This window comes from Gavia stellata, chromosome 10 (genome assembly GCF_030936135.1).
Source record: "Gavia stellata isolate bGavSte3 chromosome 10, bGavSte3.hap2, whole genome shotgun sequence".
NCBI lineage: Eukaryota > Metazoa > Chordata > Aves > Gaviiformes > Gaviidae > Gavia > Gavia stellata.
Genome location: NC_082603.1, coordinates 12,741,670 through 12,760,840, shown reverse-complemented (window position 1 = coordinate 12,760,840; position 19,171 = coordinate 12,741,670). Strand labels below are relative to the sequence as shown.

At 37.9% G+C, this 19,171-nt stretch overlaps 1 protein-coding gene across 7 annotated transcripts in view; it reads left to right on the top strand.

Moving 5' to 3' along the window:
* Positions 1–18,106, top strand: part of NTNG1 (netrin G1) — a 156,422-nt gene extending 138,316 nt beyond the window's left edge. For all 7 annotated transcript variants that reach the window (XM_059821840.1, XM_059821837.1, XM_059821835.1 and 4 more), the window contains one exon: positions 17,231–18,106. In XM_059821840.1, the coding sequence (XP_059677823.1) occupies positions 17,231–17,457 (227 nt within the window). In that variant the 3' untranslated portion in view covers positions 17,458–18,106. The remainder of the gene's footprint in view (positions 1–17,230) is intronic.
* Positions 18,107–19,171: the final 1,065 nt, after the last annotated feature.

Below are 19,171 nucleotides of genomic sequence, written 5' to 3'. Positions count from 1 at the left end.
GTTTCTGCTTCTGATGTGTTTAAAAAAATTAATTACTAATTTCTATGTCTTTAGTACGTTGCTCCATCATTTCTGGCCTTCCTTGGTACTTTAGCATGTTCTTATAGCTAAATTCTGAGAGTCTGTGCTCTTTTTCCCTTCATTTTGTCATAATTTCAACATTTTTCTTTATTGTTTATAAACATATTTCTTTATAAAGTTTTCTTTTACTCTGCTGCTAACAATGCAAATTTTAGAAAAATCCTTTTAACTAGTGGTCTTTTTTTGACATCTCTAATATGACCAGCTCACCAAATCATCTGCAAGCATTCTGCCCCTTTAGCTTCTTCTTGCATTTCTTTCTAGTAAGTGCTTGCATGATCATCTCCTCTTCCCCTAGATCCATACCTCTGAGAGATGTGCTAACCCTTTCAGTAACTTCAAATTCATCGTAAGCATGCAAGTAAATATTTTGACAAGGAACATGGTATGATAAAATCAGGAACAAAAGCTTGATCCTAGAAATGTCAGTCCAGCTTTTTGTCAGATCTTTTGACTACTGCCCTTTACAGCACAAATTTTACCCAAGCTATTCATATGAATAACAACTATGAAAGTGAATACAGCTTTACAGGATTCAGCCAATATATAGTTAGAGGGGACTGGTAGTCCATACAAAAGTACTATGATGTTCTGTAAAATATTAACAGTGTTGTTCTTTCAATTTCTTTCATCCCTGCACAATTTTGAGGTATGATTTTGTTGATTATGAACTGTTCTTCTCTCACATTGGACTACAGTCAATGGCAAAATCATTAAGAGACACTTTTAATGGAAGCCAAGTCAAGCCCGTTATAATTATCTTAGCTTCTAAAGAGAATAATTAAATTGTTAATAAAACTTTTACCTATAATCGTCATGTGAGAAGAGAAAGATGTGACAGTGCTGGAAGTTTAAAGATTTCTACAGAGAAGGGGAAGAAGAGTTTGATCGTAATTCAGTTGTTGGTAATTAATGTCCATAGAAGATTACTTAGAACTGAAATCAACTTGAAATAATTATATTAAAGAGACTGTGTTCATTACCGTAACTGATTTCAATATACAGCTGGGATCCACAGTGATTAAAGCATTATGCCCAAAACTATTTTGTATTTTTTAACTACAGCTTGGACAAGTACTTCTTTATATGCTATGTTTTTTCCTTCCAATGATTATCTGTCTTTTTGTTCAGATGGAAGTGGAAAAACATGTAATAACAATTGCAGTGATGGCACTGGCTGAATCTTGAGACAATATTTTGATTTGTACTTCTGTTTGCAGATCAGTTTACCCACTTCATTCCCTTTCTAGAGACTGAGTTGAGTAACTTTCCAAATCTTCCACGCTTTTCAGACATTTACGAAACCCTGTGTATTTTCCAGAGGTACAAAGAATAAAGCATAACAAAATCTGTCTGTGGATAAACCAAAATATTGCTCCAGCTTGTGGCGCCACTGGCCAAGTTGTATGTTGAGCACCTCTGAACAGCCAAACAAAGACACCTTTGTCTTTCTATGCCATCTATGTGCTAACCCCTGTTCTTACTCTATTTCCTGCCTAAATTTGAAGGCTTTTCCAATGGACCCAAGAATCTATTCTTGCACTTCAAAACTGCTAAGTTATAAGGAGCTCAGCCATAATCTCTTTGGAGGAGGAATTCTCCCTTGAATAGTTATTTAGGTTAGCCTTAAGAAATAGCACCAAGCAGCTATAGGTCAGGGATACACAAAAGCTACAATCAAAAGAGCTACCAGCTTCATTACCCATATACACTAACCAGTCCCCATATACGCTAACGGGTGCAGGAGGAACAAACGCCTCCAGTATCGAAATAGCTGTCCATGGGAGACAATTCAGCAGCATGTTCTGTTAATGAAATGCTGCATCACTGAGCTCTGAACATTACACATACTTTAAATGGGAAATGAACTTCCCTTTTAAGCCAGAAGATCCTTGAAATAGGACTCTTACTTTGAAGAGTTTAGAATTTCATTTCCAAAGCAAGTAAAGAGAGTTTCACCACATGTAGCTCTTTCCTTAAAGAGCTGAAGCTGCATTTTGATAGGCAATAAGCGCTGACTAGTGTCCGAGGAGAACAAGTTACTCTCACAAGGTTCAAAAACCTGGCTTACTTCCTACTGATTTCAAGAACAGGAGAATCCCACAATGAGATTTAAGCTGGGGCTGTTAGTGCAAGGAAATTCGTATTAAGGGCAAACATAGCATCCTTAAATCAGCCCCATTATGTTGACAGTATGCAGCAAAGCACAGCTCTCTGCAAGGAGGCTTCAGTTCTCAGAAAAAGCATCCTATTCCCCATATCTTTACAGACAGATTACGATAGTGTATTACAAAACAAATGTCTCAAAAATTGAGGCAGATGTTTTGAAATGCCTCAAATTACATATGCACATATGCCATTTGATACACAACTGGGGAGAAACATGAAAGGCTGCATGTACACAGCGTAACTTCTGCAAAGGTTTGAAAATTTGGGTCAAGATTCACTCCACCTATCAAAATATCAAACTGCTATAATTTTTCTGCAGCAACCTGAGAGCTTTGCTAGTTCATGCAAAATCATTACCGATTTAAAACACAACTGAAAAGATGCTTAGAGAACTGTACTCCAGTTACATCTCTTTTGTTCTGTGGCAACATGACAACTTAGCAATGATGCCGAAGCCCACGCTGCTCTGCACCTTCAGACAACCTTGACTGTTTTGCAAATACAAAACACTGAGCCAGCCAAGATATGTTGAGCACCTCCCTCACCTCCTCCCACCCATCCTGGCTTTGGCCCAAACCCCTCTGTTCCAGTTCCAACCACTTCCCTTTACCACTCATCTTTCTCTTTTAGCCTAACAGCTATGCATTCTGTAGCTTTCTTGCAGTCTTCAGAAAACCATCATCCCACTCAGATCTACCATGTTACCTCCTAAGAAATGTTGTCTCCCAAAGGCAGCATAAAACCTTTGCCTTTCACACTCCTCTCGTGCTCTCACTTCACTGGGCCTGTGTTTCAGACCTGAGCAGGAGCCATGCTGGAGTCTCTCCTGCCCAAGACGGCACTTCTGTGCAGAGGTTGGCCTTATGGGCTAGCTGTGCTTGCCAGGTGCTTCATGGAGCAGGAAGAGGCTTGGTGTTTACCCTCAGCGTTTGACCCCTCACAAGAGTCCAGGCATAGATCAGTCCTACATAAAGTCATCCTAGCTGGAATTACAGCCTTTTCTCGTCCTCCAATATCACGTGCACCCATCAGCCGGCACTCTATACAGGCATGCAGCAAACACTGGCTCCCACCATGGGAGGCGATGTAAAGGAATACACACAGTTCCAGAGGAGTTGTGATTGGAGAAGTCACATTTCCATTGCCGCCAAGGCTGCTGAAAGAGAAGGACAAGCATGTGATAGGAGTTGTGGGAGTTCAGGTTATGTAAGGTAGGGGTATGCAAGGGGGGATGGCTGGGGGCAGAGGACAGAACTGGATCCAAAGAGAGAAACTTGTCAGGAAATAGACCTTCATCATCCAAATTCTGTTTAGCAAAAATCTGTTTCCGTTTTCTCTGAGAGTTCTACTGAGAAATAGACATTATGTTTTAAAAGAATACACAACATTCTAGAAGTACATTTTCATAAAAATTGAGCATTTCTGATGTGACCCTTCCTTCTCTAAACCAAAGGTGAGTATATAAGTTTGTAACATTGTTCTATGCACAGCTTCTCGGGAGTACGAGAAAATGACCAAGGTCTTGGCTTTTCAGTCTTAAGTGTGAGTGGAAGACTTTGAGTAACACAATTACTTCTTTTCGTTATGAAGTTTAACAGTATTGACACACTATGTCTTTAGAAATATGTAACACACTGATTAGAGAGGAATTTATTTTGTCTAGATTAATGGAGATATCATTATTTTTTAACTCTGGCATGACTTGACAGTCTAAAAATTGGAGAATAGTTTTATGTAAAATTAAGAAAGTACTTTGAAGTGAAATCATATTTTGCAGTTATCTATTCCTTGAGGATCTCAGGTTATTTCAGTCTTCACTAATAAATTTTAACACCTTTGTGCATAAGGAGTGATAAACAGAAATATAAGTATGTTAATCAGCATGTCAAAAGTAACGCAAGAACCATATAAAGCACAGAGGGAAGCAGTTCTTAATCATGGGAGTCTTTTAACTCTAGACTTTTTAATATCCTGATTTATGTTAACGTTTTGTCATAGTGAGCAATATCAACATCCACATTTAGAGGCATTACCTTTAGTTCATATGTGTGTAGAAAGAGCTTTTCAGACATTAACCCAAACAAACACATGCTGAGCACTCTCTTTCTAAGTCTAAGCCAGGTCTATTGTTATTCAGATGTTTTCTTCATTGTAGCAAAACTGTAGAGAGTTGATAAAATGAGATTAGTGCAATCCTGTTACTATTGCAATAACTTAGTAGTAGTGTTACCGAAAATCGTAACCAAGAAAACTCTCCAAACCAAATGATAGTTTAGAAAGCCGACATTGGTTTATTGCAGCGCTGGCTGCATGGGGGATTTCTCCTCCTAGCATGCATACCCAGTTGAAATCATGACAAGTGTTTAAACAAAGTTAGTTATGCCTACTGGTCCCACCCCTTAGCTAACTATTGGTTAGGATCTTTCTTACTTCATCTTAAAGATACAGTTCTCTTTTAATTCACTACACATGCCCAGAGAGTAGGGGGCTTATTTGGGTTGGGGGCTTTTCTAGCTCGGGGGTGTGGGTTTAAACATTATAATGAGGTAGGTCAGCCTTAGGACACCCATTTGGGGCATTTTACTGACTTTGCTGTTTGGTATGTAAACAATACCGAGTCTCAAGGTTGTCTATCAGTCACTATCAGGAGACCCAGAAGCTCCTCCAAGGTGCTATGTCTCATTATACTGTTTATCTCAAGGTAAACAACATCAACATAACCCAATACAGCCAGTCACCACAGCCAGCCCGTTTCCAGGAAAACTAATGCATATTTCAGTCTATGTGACACAGTATCTTCTTAACTTATCTGTATGAAGTTTGCACAAAGGGGTCTGTTCTCTCTATGCTAACTAAATTGTTTAAGTCTTTGGTATCAGTAGTAGCCTGCATATTAATATTGTGAAAAATATGTAGGTTGCCTGTATGCAGTCTTTATCTGTGTTGGTCAATGTGTAATATTGACTTATGAATTCTAACTGCGTACTTATCAAAACATCACTTTTGCAAAGGGAAATAAATAATCAGAGCCTTTGAAATTCTGTTAAGAGGCAATATAGTTAGATAAAGGCAGCTATTTTGTGTTTTGGTGTGAGCATCTTTTGGACATTTTTGCTGAATGATGTGATACTATAAGTCAGTTAAAAAAGTGTTTTCAGCTAAAACACTGGCTAAGTCTATCACATCGGTTACACCTGCATAGCACATTGCAGGAAAACTAGTGTGCCTGAAGACAACTGTGTTGGAAAGCAAGCATTTATTATCTATGTTTTCCTATCTAATGGCTGCTCTGTCACGAAGATAAATGCACAACGATACCTAGAGCAAGTCTGCATGTAGCAATAAATATTGTTGATGAAAACTATGGTGAAGCAGCTAATAGCTTTAATTATTTGATACATTAATTTATTAGTTCTCATTTTTGCTGAGTGCTACATGCCACCTGTTTGAGTCATCTTATTGATATGCTGATGAAAAGAGTAGGAAAGTAAAGCATTACACCAATTAAAACCCCACTTACAGAAGAGCATATTATCATCCAGTATATCTCAGAAAGGAATTATGATATAATAATCTGCCTGTTGAGTGTAATTTTTTATTTTTACTGAAATAATTAAAAATAGACAATAACAGATAATATTTTTAAAGGCCCAGATAAAGCAGCGCGGATAAAAAACATTTGCAAATCCTTACCATGTTCCAAATAGATGAATACGAAGCTACTGAAGTTCTGACTGGTGAGATTAGAAGGACGTACATACATGACATCAATATTTCTAACTGTCAGAATATTTAAACATCTTATGCAATTGCGTAAGACACTTAAGTGGACAAGACTGCATATTCCTTTTTTAAATTTCATAGTTTATAAACCTTTTACTAGTTGAGAGTCTCCAAACTCCCTTGGAAACAGTAATCAACTCTGCTGTTGCATTTATCTAATAAACAGTGCAATCTAGTAGAGAGAACTGGAATTCACAGGACCTGCATTCATTCCCTTCTTTTGTTAGCATAGGTAAATCATTTGACTTTCCTTGGCATCAACTTCTCCATTGTTCACTGGCAATAACAACTCTTACTTTGAAGAGCTTTGAGAGACCTACAGGGCAGTGTTTTTGTCCCCATTCTAGAGCTAGCTCAGCTAAAGCACTCTGAAGCATTTCATCCACATTCAAAACAGTAAGTCAATGTAGATTCAGAAGGAAGGTCTCCTGATTCCTAGCATTGTTGCTTTAACAAAAAAAAAATTTCCCTCACATTTCATATGTTTTTCATGCATGTTGTACCTTTACCTTTGCATCGTAACTAATGTTCACATCAACTCCAAATGTTCGTTTCCTGAGAGATTCTACACCATTTACTGTGCACATTGGTGTTTCAGTCTCCTATAGTAGAGCATTATCTTGGTATCTTAGAGCTCTCTGTTTTGAAAAATGCACACAAAAGGAACGTATAATGACATATAAATATGAGCTTGGCTTTACCTTTAATTTGTGGTCACTGTAACATAGCTGATTAAAATCACACTTATGTAAGTGTGACTCCTTTTTTTAGTTACATACCCGTTCCATTTTAATATCTTTGATATTTATGATAGTGTCATTAAAGATTGCTGATGTTTCCATTACAAACACCATTTTATGTATTTAGAAGTTGATCATAACATATATTTCCAGTAGATTTTGTTACTAATTTTTCAAAATGCCCATGCAATCGGCTTTAAGCCAAAGTAGCAAGAAAAAGTTTGCAACATTCAAATTATTTTAGATCACAAATAACTTTAGAATAGCAGTGTTCAAAATTTAACTTGACATGAATATAACATCTTCTGTGGAATATAACATCTTCTGTGTAAAAAAATAAATAAATACAACTAAGTCTGTTTTAAAAAACTAGCCATTACAATGCAAAATTATTACTTTGAATTCAAGGAATTTTTCTACACAATGTTTGCTATACACAGCAAGTATTGTAAAAGAAAATTTGCAGAACCAACTTTACGCCATCTAAGTGATACTAAACTGATTATTAAAAATTTAGCCCTTTCTTAACACCAAAAACAGGACATATGTTATTAAGCTACAACTACTATGCTGCTTTGGGCAATAAAAACTTTAAATAGCTCATTAATCTCCTCTTCTTTATCAAACACATCACGAACACTTTTGCTCAAATTGCCAGAGAGTACACACACATGCAAAAACTTATCATGTATTTGGGGAACAAAAAATTAGGAGAAAATAATTTTTTTTAAATAGTGTCATTAAGTAAGATGACAATTTTATCTTAAAGTTCTCACTCAGCAGCTCTCTGAAATCATTTCAAGTTTTGCCTATGAAGAACTTCAGGATCCAGGGTCATGCAGATGTTTTGAGGAATACCAATACATCCAGTACTTATCCCCAGATTAGTACTATTGTGGAATTAATGTCGTTATTAATAGAAGCCACCAAGACATTCTCCCACTCTCTCTCTCTCTTTCCCTAAAAAATTTTAGGAAAATAATTATTAGAATCATTCTAACCCCCTAAATCATTAGGAAATATTTTTAGTTGTGATTATGCTCTCTGGTTTTGCTGCCAAATAAAGTAGTAAGCGTGGGGGACTATTTCATGGGTTTTAAAAGTCTTCAATGCATCATTCATCGGGAAGGATGGCAGGAAGAGAAACTTTTGTCTTTGTAAACAAAGAGAATTTTTTTGCGCTCTTTTGTGTCTAAAACGTTATTGCAAGTCAAACACGCTAGCAGCTAAGTATGCAGGAGCATTCAGCCTTCTATATAATTCATAATCACGTATTTGAATTGCTGACCTCTGCACGCTCCCGCTTTGGTTTGCTCTGCAGGCTTTTTGTGCTCTGTAAAAGTGATGCTTGCTGCAGCTCTGCTTAGTAGTTCTTGGGAACTTCTGAGAAAATACTGTTGTCATGCACAGAGCTGAAAATGCTGCTGTTCCGGCAAAGCCATCCTGCTAGCTTTCTGGATAGGACTGAACTGCCTGACCGTAAGCGTCTGGTGCCACTGCTAAGGAGCAGTGGCAGTTGGTGGTTCCACAAGGAGACAGCAAGCCAGGACCAGGAGGGGACTGGTGGGGGGAAGGGGAAGGGGGGGGGGGGGGGCGCAGGGAGCCCCCCAGCACAGGGTCCCTCCCGCAGCACCCAAGCCAGGCGAGCGGAGCAGCTCCGGTGGCAGTAGCAGGGTCAGTCACAGCCTGCAGACGGGCGGACAGGCCTCTGGAGGCGAGGCCGGTCTGGGGTCACACCAGGAGGCCGCGCGTGCCAGGCCAGGATGGGCCGAGCCCACCGGTTCACTCGGGCAAGGACCAAGGCGAGGGCCTGCGTTCAAAGGCACTCCCAGGCTGGTGGGCAGAGCGTGCTTGAGTGGAGGCCTCAGATGAGGCTTTTCACAGCTCTTGCTCACAGCTTGGGGGTTTCCACAAGAGCCGTGCCCAGTGCTGCACAGCTGTGCCGGATCAGAGCAGCCGTGGAACGCAGGGAGGGAAGCGTGTGCCAGGTGGAGAGCCTGCAGGCAGGAGGGCTGCGGGCTGCCCGCAGCAGTCAGAGCCTGCCAGCACCCCCGGGGCCCCAACAGCTGCCTGAGACAGGCAGGCCTCCTGCCACCGCTCCCACAAACCTACATCTCCCGTAGGTCTTACACATACCTGCCAGCTCCACGTAAATGTCTGAAATGCCCTCTGGCACCTCTAATGGCAGTAGCTGCTTCTATTTAGGGAACCAAATCCCACCCTCCAACTGGTCACAGGGCCTTTTTTGATGACCACTTCATTGTCTGTATTTGAGGACTTTTTGTGCTTAGCCAGTTTTTATTGATAGTGGTTACATCCAAACCCTGACCTTGCTGTTGGCACTAGACAAAAAAAGCCCTGTAGTTTCAATTGCTTCTCTTCCTAGTAAAGGAAAGAGAAGACAGATCATGTAAGAATGTTCATTTATCTCCAGGAAGATAGAAATAATGGCACTGCAGCTTACAGCTTTCTAAGTGGAATATGAATGATAGCGGTATGTAGTCCCTTTTCAGCAACTAAAGCTATGATGTAGCTTATTGCTCTTCTGAGATTATCCTAAAATATGATGAGGGTCATACCAATTCAGTGGTGCTCCTCCATAAGCAAAGCTATAAAAAGAATGGGGAAATTTTTTTTCCCCCCACTTTGGGAATCATCCTCTTTTGGAAAAGTGTACAATTGGAACCATCAAAATCAGAAAACTGAAAGGTTAATCAATCATTTCCTGAAACCGAGGAAGATTGGAAGGCATTATCTCAACCGTAATTCTTAGATGACTAAATCTGGATTTGTTTTCAGCCATTTTAACAAGCAATCTTGTGTTGTTTCTGCCAAAGCTACTATGGCTTGTCTATCATGCAAAAGTATCAATTCCAAAGTTCCGTTCTCCCCCTTGTCCTTTTGAAAGATTTGATGTATTTCTTCTCATTATCTTTTATTAATTAAATCCAAGGATTTTAGATTCAGAAGAGAGATGGAAAATGAGAAAGCACAGACACAAGCTGTGAAATAGAGTAACTTTCTACCTCTGCTATCCTTATACCATCATTAAAATAAAAATTGTTCTGTAAGGATTTTGCACTTTCAGTAGTGAAACGTAATCAACTAAGCTTACCCATGTGGATGCTAGGATAAATGGGTACCTATTTACAGGAGAGAGGATTCACCATCCATTATGTGGCTGTGCGCTGGGGAGACCTCTGAATAGTAGCTGCATCTTCTTGTAGAAACTTTGAAGACTTTTCTTGCAATTTGATTAGAACTGGCTTAGCTTTGAAATGAGAGTTGTCCAGAAAGAACAGAAACTACATGTAGGCAAACAATCTGAAAATTCTACCAGAGATTTCCAGCAAACACAGTACCTCCATTACCCACCTATTCATTTACTCCCCAGTAACTTAATAAAACTGGTTTGATAAAAAATCAAGTGTCATTTCAATTGTGCCTCTAACATGCATTTCTAAGACAAGTCAAGATGGAGATGTCTGCCTTTAGAAACTACTCTCACTTGGTCAGTGTTTATTTCCTTGTATTGTTGACAATATAATTAATCACAACATTGTTTCAACTTTGCACTGCAGATCTTTGTATTAACGTTTGTCATTTTATGACCGCAATTTTGACACAGTAAGATATGCTTTAGGCTTGTACTTGTCTACACTGATTTATTTTGTCTTAACTTTAGAATGTGCCATGGTAGATAAGCACAAACAAGTTTTCTTTTCATGCTATCAAAGCATCTACCTTGTCTTGACTTGACAGTATCCCAAGATAGTTTTACTGATCCCACTACAACAAATATTGAATCAGCGTCACTTCAAAAAACCAAATCATTGTGAATATCTCATTTAAAAGAGTAATAGCTGGTTTTCATATCAGGTATGTCTGTGTTTTAAAACCACTGAAGAAGTCTGATCAACACTGACACATGTATTCGTGGTAGCAAAACATTTAAAAACTGTTTGGCAGTAACTGTAACTGGTAACAAACAAATTAAATTTTGATAATAATCTTAAGAGAAAATCTAATAGGAAGACAGGCAGGGGGAGAAATCTAAGCGACAAAACCTCCAAGTCAGTTATTAGCCACTGGTTATTCAAATGAATAAGATACTTAAGTTATAAAAATACGAGGTTTTGTTATGTGCTATGCAACACTAATTGTAACAGCAATAGTTGTAACCTTTCAGAAGAAGCCTGACTACTTTTAAATTTTCCCTGTGCCCTTATATCCTCATTCCTAATATTTACTTTATATGGGTGAAATCTCATGAGTCAGTGGAGCTCCATGTAGAGATCTGTAACACATAACAAGTATATATTCTATTTTTAGGATTGTTTCCAAATAATAGAAATAATTTGTTGTTGCTAACTCTGGCAATTTGAAAATATTTTAATTGTGGTCACTTATGTTCTGATAGAACTGGAAACAATTTTAAACCTTTGCATTTCAATGAGACTCAGTGGTTTGCATTCCCCAGTTCCATTAATGTCTATTTGACAAATTGTGGGGAAAATATTACTAATACTTTCACGACTGCAGAGGTTTTCTTGTGCATGTTTGCTATATGTATGTGTAGATATCCATATTCTTATTAGGCATACACACAAGCTTCCTCATTTGTTGCAATTTCTTTTATATTCTGTGATTGTTTTTACCATTTATTGATTAAATGATCACATTTTTAGCTAATAATGCATGTTAGTTACAGAATCTTTATAGTATTCATAGGAACTAATTCTGTATTTGACAAGAAATCGCTTGTGCTTGGCCTCAATTTACTGAGCTTATTTATGTAGTGAGATGAAACCTCCTAATTTTTTCATGGCACTTCGATGTGCTGTTCACAACTCTCTCTATATAGACAACCACTGCATATGTTGAAGCTACCTGTGAACATCATTACTGAAAACATGGGTTTCACGATGCTTGGGTTTTTACTCACTTATTATGCCGACACAGAATATTCTGTTAGCAAGTGTGCTGAAAATTTCCTCATAAATGAATTCAAGTAACATCCTTTACTAGATAAGAAGTACCAAGGAAACAGATGCATTAGAGAAAAAAACAGCCAAGAATAATTTTTTCAGCCACTAGACCTGCATGCTTTCAAAGTTATGAACAATGGGTGGAATCCAAGGTCAAAAAATTCTCATGATTTCAATATTGCCATTCACACAAACTACTGACAAACAGTATGGGAAAGTCACTACAGCAGAAGTAGGGTCAAGCTTGCATCAGTGCTTTAGAACAGACCAAAACGTTGTGTAATATATTCAGAGCGCTGTCAACCCACCGACCTGTCCAGGAACTATAATACTCATGATCTGGGAGACAAAAAGGAGAAAAGTGAAGAGATGGGTTTAAAAAGAGAGAGGGAGAGAGCAGGCTGTAACAAATGATACCACAAAAAGAGCACACTGAAGAAAAATAGCGATGGGATAGATCACACAAAACATTGCTTGAAATAAAAGACTTCAGAATTCAAGAAAGGAAGCAAGGACCTCTAATAAAAAGTTTTCTTCCTGTGACTTTATCATTGATGGTTTTTATGCTGTTCCCACAAACAACGAAAATTTCATAACAAATCCAGATTTTGATGCAGAAAGTGAACACCACCTATCCCAAATCAAAAAAGGTGTCCTTTTGAATATGTTCATTTCTTTTTTTTTAAGTCAATAGCCTGTCCTTAGATTCACGTGGCTGACCCACCTGAATAAGATGCTACTGAAGGCAAGTTGTAGAAAAATCAAGATAGTACAAAGAAAGGTACAAAACGTCTTTTCTCCCGTCTTGGATGGCCTTTGGGAAAGACAGGAGGCTAAAAGAAATTGTGTTTAAGTCCAAGAGTGTATTGTTTTCCTGTCTGAGCAGTATGCAGACCAAAAGCCCTGTGCATGTGCTCTGAAGCTGCCCAGACACAGTAACCAGAAGGAATGTAAGCCAACAGCACAATGCTGTGCCTGACATGGCCCTCCAGATCAAAGAGAACAAGACTTACATTTGTGTTACTATGTCTATATTGCTGCTTCAGAACTAAAATCAGCCACAGTTGTCTATCTTTCAAGAAGCTGCAAAGGTATTAAAGTTGAGGTTTGGACAGACTCAGAAATTTTCGTGTATTATTCAGATTTGAACATTTAAGAGGAAAGTAGACATTTGTCAAACAACTATGCTGCTTTCACTACATTTCATTAAATACCCAATATAAATTCTGTGAAACACTAGCACATCACTTACCCCTTGAACTGCTTCAACTGGTTGAAAGACTGGATATTTTCCCCTTGTTTTCCTTTTTTATTCCATTTCCAAATGTAATAACAGTGGAATTACAAATCAAGAATATTTTGTGACTTGTGGCAAGGCATCTTTTGTCATCATTCATAGAGGTTTTATCCTAAAAAAGAGCCTTCAATATTTTATTAATGATTACTTTGGAAAAGATATTTACATTTTAATTGAAAAATAATGATATCTCTTACTAATTGCAGGGGTTTGTTGTTTTGGAGGGGGAAGGAGGGGTTGCCCCAAGGACAGAAAAGCTTCAAATAGCTATCCATTTTTACATGTGGCTTTTTTCTGTCTCCTTTGTATAGTGTTTTAAGCATCCCATAATCAGACCATAGCTTAGATTGTGAATTGATGAATTATCAAAACAACATTAAAAATTTTCCTTTCTTTTACTTTAAATATTTCACTTCCCGCAGTAGTACAGATCTGGAGACTGCTCAGAAATATCCCCCAAAAAGGCCTGCAAAGCTCTCCAGAGCAAATCAGATACCTCTGTTTTGTTTCTTAAATGATCGTTTTGATGTCCTGTCTTCTAATTAACAAAGACCTGCTGGCAAACCCACAGCTAGTTCAGCCACACAAGTCTTAACAGTCATGTGTGGTTACTTCAGAATTAGTTTTTACTTGCATCACTTCTCTGTGTTTCATTCTCTGATCAGAACTTGATACCTGATGCCTTTCAGATTAATTCAAGCTATTTTTTCATTATTGTTACGTTTAATGATGAAGATAAGGCAGAGCTGGTTCAACATCCCTCAGCAGTGGAGGCAACATCTCACTGCTTGGAGCATAAGAAGGGGCAAGGGCATGGCAGGTAGGAGAAGGTAGGAGGGGCACAACGGGCAGGAAAGCCCTGTATTGCCAGGCTCGCTGCTCCTGCTGCTTGGGGAAGTGAAAAGGCCAAGGGCCAGGCCCACGCTGGGGCTCCACCAGCCCTACCTGCACCCACCAGCACCAGCTGCAGCAGCTCTCCTTGGCCTTCAACCCAGAGCAAGGCGTCTGCAAGGTGCTGGCCCCTCCTGCCCTGCTCAGCAGCTCCCAGGTCACTGCCGCCTCGGAGTAAAGCCAGGAGCCTCTTCTGAAATAAGAAGTGTTAATAACACGTATCCCAGAAGAATACTGTGTTAACGTTAGAAACACTGTTAATTTTCATAATAACAATTAATATACTTGCCTTGCTTCGGTCTTGGCAGCATGTCGACTACTTCTGTTTAAGGCATAAATTTTGTTTTAAATTCCAGTGAAAGTGCTCCAGTGAAAGTACTTTTCTTTATGCTGCTGATGTGCTACACTCATGAGCTATAGCTAATCCAATTCCTCAACTGAATAAACATAATTAGTTCAACTTTTAAAAGTAATCCTGACCATGCTTTAGGGAAGATGAAAATGGTATTAGAGTTGGTCAGAATAAAATTAAAACAAAATTGGCAAAAAATCAATAATGGGATTTCATAACATTTTCAGAATTGTTTCATTCAGGTTCCAAATCACCACAGTTGCTATCTACATGATACATATATGTATGGACATGTATGCGTGCAAGAGAAAGAGACACTAGGATGAAACTAAGGAAAAGAAAGCTGTGACAATACAAGATTAACAATTCAAGAATTCTCAGCTACACAGCAGTTTGCTGAGAACATTAAGATCTACCTGGTTTTACTGTGTTTCTGTGGGCAAACTTCTAAAAGCATGCAGGAATAATGAAGGAGAAGCTTTTGATCCATCCCTTCTTTAAGTACACTTAAAAAACTTTCTAATGAGAACTAAATAATCTGATTTAAAAATCAGCATCTATAACATTGTATCCAGTATTTTGTAGACAGCAACGATTAGAGGCATTTGACAGCAGCCTGCATCGGTGTGTCAGGCAGAACAGCCAGCATGTAGCAAAATGGCGCGTCAGCCACCCATCTCCAGCAATCTGTAACTACAGATCAGAATCTGGGCTGACGGCCTCTTAAAATAACAGGCTGTAGTTGCCAAAATAAGTTTAAAAATAGGAAAGCTATTGGAAAATAAATTTGTTTTACTGAATACTTGGGAAAATTTGGATAATATATTCCGGGCCAAACACAAAGTGAAATATCTCATCTGCTGTTTAAGAAGTGGTATTTAATTAACTATTGAATTCCACTCAATTATTCAAGGCAAACAGTGGTCAGTATTGATGGGACAGATATTTCGCTATTTTCGTTGCCTGAACTGTAGGAAGCATCCCATCAATGAGTAGTCTAGAACAAGCAGATTCAGTAGCTGTACCATCAGATAAAGTATTTTGATTTTGCATATTGATACGGCTAAACATACACGATATGAATAATAAAGTCAGCTTTAAAGATACGTAGCCTCAGTTATAAGAGATGTAACTCAAATAATGACTTTTAAAATAGAGTTCATATTTTTCTGGGTTGTTAATCTCATCACATTTATTTGGTGGTGATTTACTGTTCCTTGTACATAATATAAACACTGTTTTTTGTAATGTATATACCGAATATTAAAATTCAGACATATGGCTGTCATCAATAATATGTGTGGTTTGTTGTACCTTAATAGTCAAATTTTGACATTACAATTCAGAAACTGGACAACAACGTTAAATCCATAGCACTTAGTAAAAACCTTTGATTGCTAAAGGAATCAGTGAAAAAAAATTCTTGAACTGTTCTCTCCCAATTGCATATATGAGTTTCTAACACACTGCATTATTATTTGGCCCACTTGGATGCAGAACATTAGAAAGCAGCTGTCAGAGAGTCCTTCTAGAGTGAGAAGATTATTTTTCTGAAAGCAAGCCAGGAGAGATAAGGTTACCAGTAAGGTTGCTGATGCACAAAATTGTACAGATTTGTGTAGAACTGCATCACTTAAGAACATGGACTGTTTCAATTTTAGTCTCATAATATTTGGGTTGCTTTTAAAAATAAGTAAATCAACACTTATAAAGCTGTACTTTTTTGTAGCAATAAATAGCAATGTTTAAAGTAAAATTAAAAATATTTTCCCTATTTTGAATTATTTAGGGTATTTCCAGGCTAAGGTATACACAAACAGCATATAATGTTGAGTCTGCTTCTAAACCAAGTAATCTTTTCCCTAATTCTCTGAGCGAGAATTTTTACTGTTACATTCTGCCTAGATAATAGGTGCAAGATCTTTACTAAAATTGCCTCTGCTATGGAGGACAGAGCTGTAATCTAGCACATATTCTACTAGTGATATCATCCGGAATAAAAACCAGATTGACACATTGAAGTTCTATGCTCCTCATATCTCTACATATTTACCCAGTGAAATATTTCAACTGATATTAAGTAATACAAAGTAAAGCTGTCAATATTTCAAATACGATAATATTGTGTGACTCTAAAACTTTTGCCTGTATTATTTTCTCTTAACTCTTCTGTCAAATCTGACTTCTGAAGTTATTATATCAGGCTACAAAATCTAACTAAGATGGTTTTAAGATGCCAGTTACCCTCGTAGCAAAGTAGCAAATCTAATTGAGAAGAAATATTTGATCTGTAATGGAAATAACAACATTATCTTTTATTTCCATATGTATATACCGTATAATCCCCATTGAATAGCATGCTGAATTTCCTGCCCGTTCTTGCCTTATCTTTTTTGTGTAATTTTTTCGGATCATTAATACATGTGGTTCTTGATTAGAAAACCCTGCCTTCTCATACAGATCTTTTTACTTCAGCAAAGCCATGTTGCATTTTTAACTGCTGTTCATGCTTTCCAAAAGCTCTAGATACATTGCCCCTTTCAAATAGTAACACACCCACCTACAGTTCCAGTTCAGTAGTAACTATAAAAGTGCAGACACTGGCACAAGGCAGGTATTAATATTCACATTATTTCATTATTAATCATTATTCATATTAAATCATTAAGTAATATAATGATAGTGGTTTGAAGTGAATGATATGGTCCTCCGAGACTACAGCGTTAAAAAAAAAAAAAGATGAGAAAATACCAAATAAAATAAAAAATTCAAACTTGAAGTGTTTAGAAAAAAACACATCCCCTGTTTACATGTCTCAGGAAGAGGGGAGAGGCGGTGTTTTAATTCTGGTTTTAGTGCAGAGTTTCTCCTGTAGATGAACTTACATTTATTCTGCTTTTCTTTCCCTCCCTCCCCTGCTATCTTGCAGCAAACGTATGCGACAATGAGCTACTGCATTGCCAGAACGGAGGAACATGCATCAACAATGTGCGATGCCAGTGCCCTCCGGCTTACACTGGCATTTTGTGCGAGAAGTTGAAGTGTGAAAGGGATCCAGGAGGCTGCAGCCAAAACTCTGGCCAGGGGGCAATATCACAGGGGCCTCTCCTACTGCTGACTGCTCTACTAGGAGCCACTGGACTTTGCATATGCTAGACACCGTATGGTTGATGGCATCACATTCAGACTGCTGCAGATGAACGTGCCACATGAAAACAAAACAAAATCCAAGCGTTTGCTACTGAAATTTAAAAAGGAAAAAAGAGAGAAAAAATAACCACATACAAACTAAGAAGGCCTGACTGAACTAAGCCATATTAATCCGTTACGGACAGGGCTCTGAGTCAAGACTGTTCACCTCTGACTCGAGACAAGTCGGCAGCTGCCTATTCTGTCAAATCAGTGCTGGCTGCAAAGCTCACACAGGACTGAAATGGCTTTGACAGCCCCCAGAATGGGAAGAGAATTTAAAAAACATTTGCTACTCCTATACGGTGCGCTACTGTATGCGTGGTGCACCCGGTGTGTGGACCGACCAAATAAAGGCATTCTTTGCTGTCAGTGCATTGTGGGTATAAGGAAATCTGTAAAAGCTGCCATATTGGCCTGCTTCAGTCCCCAAATCCTTTCCAACCTGTGCTTTAGTGAACGTTGCTCTGTAACCCTTGTTGGTTGAAAGATTTCTTTGTCTGATGTTAGTGATGCACATGTGTAACAGCCCCCTCAATAAAATTCAAACCAGTCATATCCTTGTATACCTTAGCAGCACTGCATCAGTAAGATGCTGTGTTCACCTACTGTACAAGAGTGGCTATAGGACAAAAAGTGTATTTATCCTTTTGTATTCAAATGAAGTTATTTTTCTTGAAATAATGTACAATGTAGATTTTTTGTATTATTGCCTATTTGTGTTACCAGACAATTTGTTAATGTATTTAATTCTAATCAGATAAGAGAAAAATATTACTTTTTATTTAGTCCTTCTCTTTTTCCTTTCATTTAATTGTGCAGAGATTTCTCTGTATGGGCAACGTGCTGGCATCAAAGAATATCAGTTTACATATATAACAAGTGTAATAAGATTCCACCAAAGGACATTCTAAATGTTTTCTTGTTGCTTTAACACTGGAAGATTTCAAAGAATAAAAATTCCTGCATAAACAGTTCCAGGGTGATGTATTGCCATTTCTTAAAACCTTTTTATAAAAAAACAAAAAAATTTTCATCATTTTACCACCTAGTATGTGGAAGAAAAACAGATTCAACAACGGAAATTACATCATAGCAATCTAACCTGGTTTTATTTTTGCTACTGTCATTATTTTTGCAAACAATTTTAAATGGAAAGGGCATCATTTGTTTGAGGAAGATTTCGTCAAATCCCAAGCTTGGAAAAGGTATGAGAAGTTGAATAGTTCTCATCTTTGTTCTCTCAATTCATCACAGAAATTTTTCCAAGACTAATTTACAAGGTATTACAGAAGCTAGTCTTTAATCCATACCATTTTTGTGGATTCTGGCAGTAATGAAGTAGATATAGCCACAGCTTATATTGTTTCTCCAAAAGCTTCATTAAAATGATATGTTTATATATGTACTAATCTGCCTAAGAAACTGCAAAAACAGCAGCAATCACAAGAAAAGCCAAGATTTAACTTTTAATCAAGTCAAATTTAGTATTTCAAAGGAATGTCATATATACAGCAGCGAGTAGATAAAAAGTGCTGCTCCAGCAAATAAAGTTTGTTTCAAGTATTGCCCAAGGTGTAATAAATTCTTGTTTCTGCCTTTTATTAGGCCAATTACTGAGTGTGACAGAAAAGGATAGTAAGAACAGAGAGGCAAGTCAAAACCACAGCAGTGTTTCAAA